General features: G+C 36.3%; 1 protein-coding gene across 1 annotated transcript; it reads right to left on the bottom strand.

Annotated features, from left to right (window-relative positions):
• Positions 1 to 420: 420 nt before the first annotated feature.
• On the bottom strand, positions 421 to 3,767 carry LOC124386535 (lymphocyte antigen 75-like). Its single transcript, XM_046850437.1, has 4 exons — positions 3,385 to 3,767; positions 1,116 to 1,454; positions 921 to 1,018; positions 421 to 558 (listed from the first exon to the last, which is right to left on the bottom strand). Exons 1-4 carry the CDS (start codon positions 3,746 to 3,748, stop codon positions 469 to 471), a joined length of 891 nt encoding a protein of 296 aa, XP_046706393.1. The 5' UTR covers positions 3,749 to 3,767; the 3' UTR covers positions 421 to 468.
• Positions 3,768 to 4,131: the final 364 nt, after the last annotated feature.

Genomic DNA, 4,131 nt, shown 5'->3' with positions numbered 1-4,131 from the left:
AGCTTCATCTTGATCTAAAACCAAAACAGGATTTTTAAGCTTATGTCTTTTGTGGCTATATATATATATATATATATATATATATATATATATATATATATATATATATATATATATATATATATATATATATATATATATATATTTTGGATCAGTGTGCTTGTCACACAGTTCATATGAGCATTCATCAGTCAATAACAGATAAATCTTTTGAATTTCACAATTAACAAATATTAATAAAATGCAGTTCATGTTGCTGTTTGTTAGTCTACTTTCATTTCCTCCAATGAAAACTCTAATTTCGATATATATTTTTTAATTACAAAGCACCTTTTACTGAATCTTTGTAACTAAAACGATTTGTTAAAATGTGCTAATATTTACTATACTATATACACAATTAAGGCATGTAACTGAAATTAAACATGAACAAAGGGACCAAGCATTTACAGTTCATTTTTTTCCTTTTTATTTTTGAAAAACTTGTCCATCTGACTGCACTCTCCAGGTCACTGTGGTGTTCTCCAGCATGCCATTTTTATCCAGCTTCATCTTGATCTAAAACCAAAACAGGATTTTTAAGCTTATGTCTTTTTGTGGCTATATATATATATATTTTGGATCAGTGTGCTTGTCACACAGTTCATATGAGCATTCATCAGTCAATAACAGATAAATCTTTTGAATTTCACAATTAACAAATATTAATAAAATGCAGTTCATGTTGCTGTTTGTTAGTCTACTTTCATTTCCTCCAATGAAAACTCTAATTTCGATATATATTTTTTTTAATTACAAAGCACCTTTTACTGAATCTTTGTAACTAAAACGATTTGTTAAAATGTGCTAATATTTACTATACTATATTAGACTGGGAAAAGGGTGTGCACACTGTGATTTTGGTGCATCATGTGACTCACCAGCTCTGAAATGGCCGACTGCATGTCAGAATCAGTCACACTCTCATCAGAAGACTTTACTTTCAGTTTCACTGTTTGCTGTTTCCGCAGTAGATGAGCTAGAACCCACACACACATACAGACACCAAGAAACAATGATAGGTCATTCATATAGTTAGGTAAAATACCTCCAACCCCCCAACCCCCCCAACTCACTGGTGTGGCAGATGAAATAGTGGAGCTGGTGGCATTTTACATCATTGAACCATCCATTATTAAGCACAGCACAGTTTTCATTTTGATAATAATTATCAGGCTGTCCAGCAAGCCACATGAGGCTCGATGTGTTTGTCCCGTCTGACCACTTCCAGGTGTCCCTGTATAGGCCAATCCAAGATCGTCCCTGCACATATGCAATGCTCTGCATCCTGTCATTTTCCTCTGTGCTGCTGAGAACAGCCAAATCTGTATGAAATTCTTGGCAGTAAGCGTGAGCGTCACTCCAGTTCATTGCAGAAGTGACACCCACATATCTGCCAGCAGCACTGATATTAGCTGTAAAATAACAATAGGTGTGATTACTATATTTAAAAATATCCCCTCAGAAATAAAGATTTAACTTGTTGTAAAATGTGATGACCATAATGTATGCATGTTTTGTACCCTTAAGACAGGGGTGGCCAACCCGCGGCTCGCGAGCCGCATGCGGCTCTTTGGCTGGTTTCATGCGGCTCTTACGTTTATATCGAAGTTTGTGTTTGTGTTTTTTTAATGTGCGTGTTCGCTTCGCTTAAGTTCAATACGGTATACGCTAACCCTAGACTTAAATGATCTTGCCCCTACCCGTACTGGGAAACTTTGCAGTATATTCATCTCACGCGCATGCGCATTTGACGAAAATAACGTACTGAACTCAAGCGAAGTTAACACGCACATAAAAAAAAACACAGAAACAAACTCTGTGTTTTCTACCCTGAAACACGTGAAATCAAAGCATCGATCTGTTCTGACTGACACCCATGTGAAAGAATTGCTTCGAGTGGCAACGGAATACGAGGCAGATTTGAAGGGGCTCGTTTAAGGCAAGGAATGCCAAAAGTCCCACTAAGTAACATGCACAGTAAAAGAAAAACGCTATTGTAAATTATTATATTTTTGTTTGTGGACTTGGTTAAACTAAGAGTTTGTCGTGTGAGACAGTGCACACAATGTTCATTGTTTAAAATGACTGTCCTGTGGTCTTAAAACTGTAGGAGTCAATTTCTGTCATTATGTTGGTGTGTGACATTTACAATAAATCTGGCTGAGCAGAGGTGTGTGTGTGTGTGTGCGCGTTAGAGGAAGGGATGGGTGATGTTCATGTGTGCCTATGTGTATGATGTGGCTCTTTGTGGTAACACAGTAAAAAAATGTGGCTCTCGGTCTCTGACTGGTTGGCCACCCCTGCCTTAAGATATCCCCCAAAGGGCAAGCACTGTACCATTAACTTGCTTAAGTTTAATGGTCCACTAAAGCTTATAAAAGTAAATTAAATCTATTTTTAAATAAAAATACACATATTTTTAGTGCTGACAGTATCTGCGGGATTCCTGCTAGATCTCTAGGCCTTGGCTTTTCTTTCAGTGTGCTTCCAGTTTTTCCCACCAGATGTCGCCATTTGGCCCCTGTGACCTTAATAATTTCCTTTTTGTTTTTACTTGAGTTTGTTGAATTCTGTTGTTGTTTGGTTTGTTTGTTGTTTGTCTTTCTAATTCACTTGCCCTTTCTCGTGTTGCCAGTAAGTCTTTGTATTGTAGTTTGACAATTACAAAACATTTCCTTCATGGTACACTAATATAGAAAAGTACAGTTACAGCATTAGCAGTAATAACACTAACTTTATTTCTGTTTGTCAACCTCAAAGCTGTTAACCCCCTACACACCTTCACGTGCTTTACGCTCTTCTGAAGCTGGTCTTCTAACTGCCCAAAAGACACGGCTAAAAACTGTGGGTGATCAGGCTTTTTCTTCTTTGGCTCCCAAACTGTGGAATTCCCTGCCCTCAGAGATTAGGAATGCAGAATCCCTGGGTGTTTTTAAATCCTATTTTAAAACGTACTTTTTTAGGGTAGCTTTTATGTGACTTCTTTGTTTGTTATTTATTGGGTTTTTATTTTTTGTATGGTTAGTTTGAGTGTCTGTTATATTATGTGTATCTTTTAATTTCATCTCTTATGACAAGCGCTTTGAGAAACTTCTTTTAAAGGCTATACAAAATAAAGTTTATTATTATTATTATTATTATTATTATTATATGTGTGTGTTAGTTGTACTTTGAAGGTCACCTTCTGAAGACTAAACAGACATTAAACCATGAGCTTAATATAATACAACATTAATGTGCTTAATTTAAAGTAAAAACTGCACCTAACATGCTGCTACACAAGCAAGCAAATGTCAATAAAGACAATATTTTATTTTTTTAAATAAAAACCTTTTCACTCACCATTGAAGCATATGAAGGGAAAAAGGAGTGTGCAAGTGTAATCCCACCAGTATCCAAGTGGACCTGATAGACAACATGCTTGATTCCCACCCAAATTATCAGGCTGTTCAGTGTTCCAGTGTGAGAATGTATTTTTCATTGGGATATCATTAAAGGCCCAGCGCCAACTGTCGCTATCATTGTACAAGCCGACCCAGACAACATCATTTAGGCCTTGTGCTGCCAATTCTTTCTTTAGTATTAACCAATCAAGGTCAGTTTCTACTGTAGCCAGGTCATCATATGTTTCCCTGCAGTAATTCTGTGCAGCCTGCCATGTCACATTTGTTTTGATCAGATAATACTTATGAACAAATATTTGCATAAAAGACAAGATGACTGGGACAACACCTGCAGAAAAGAAGTGCTTTTATGAGTAACACTGCTGATACATTTTCTATATTGATATTATATTCAAAAGAAAAAAAGGAAGCTCCCAGTAAAGTATTCCCCCTATTGCAGAAAGGAATTAACTTCTAACTACCTTCAAAGTAAATTCTTGCAATGTGCTTTGATAGGGAGGGCTGGACATTCACAATTTACAGCATTTAGGCACCCTTATAAAAGCGATTTGCAGAATTATTTTGTAATTTCTTCTCTGAAACACATGTAGGAGGGAATCATACCAATTTATGCTAAAGGTTCAAAGGGAGTGCAGTACCAAATTGGTTATCGAAATCCGTTATTTCCCTCTATTTAAAACACAAC

This window comes from Silurus meridionalis, chromosome 5, assembly GCF_014805685.1.
Source record: "Silurus meridionalis isolate SWU-2019-XX chromosome 5, ASM1480568v1, whole genome shotgun sequence".
Classification (NCBI taxonomy): domain Eukaryota; kingdom Metazoa; phylum Chordata; class Actinopteri; order Siluriformes; family Siluridae; genus Silurus; species Silurus meridionalis.
The sequence above is the reverse complement of the archived record's forward strand: the minus strand, read 5'-3'. Positions and strand labels throughout refer to the sequence as shown.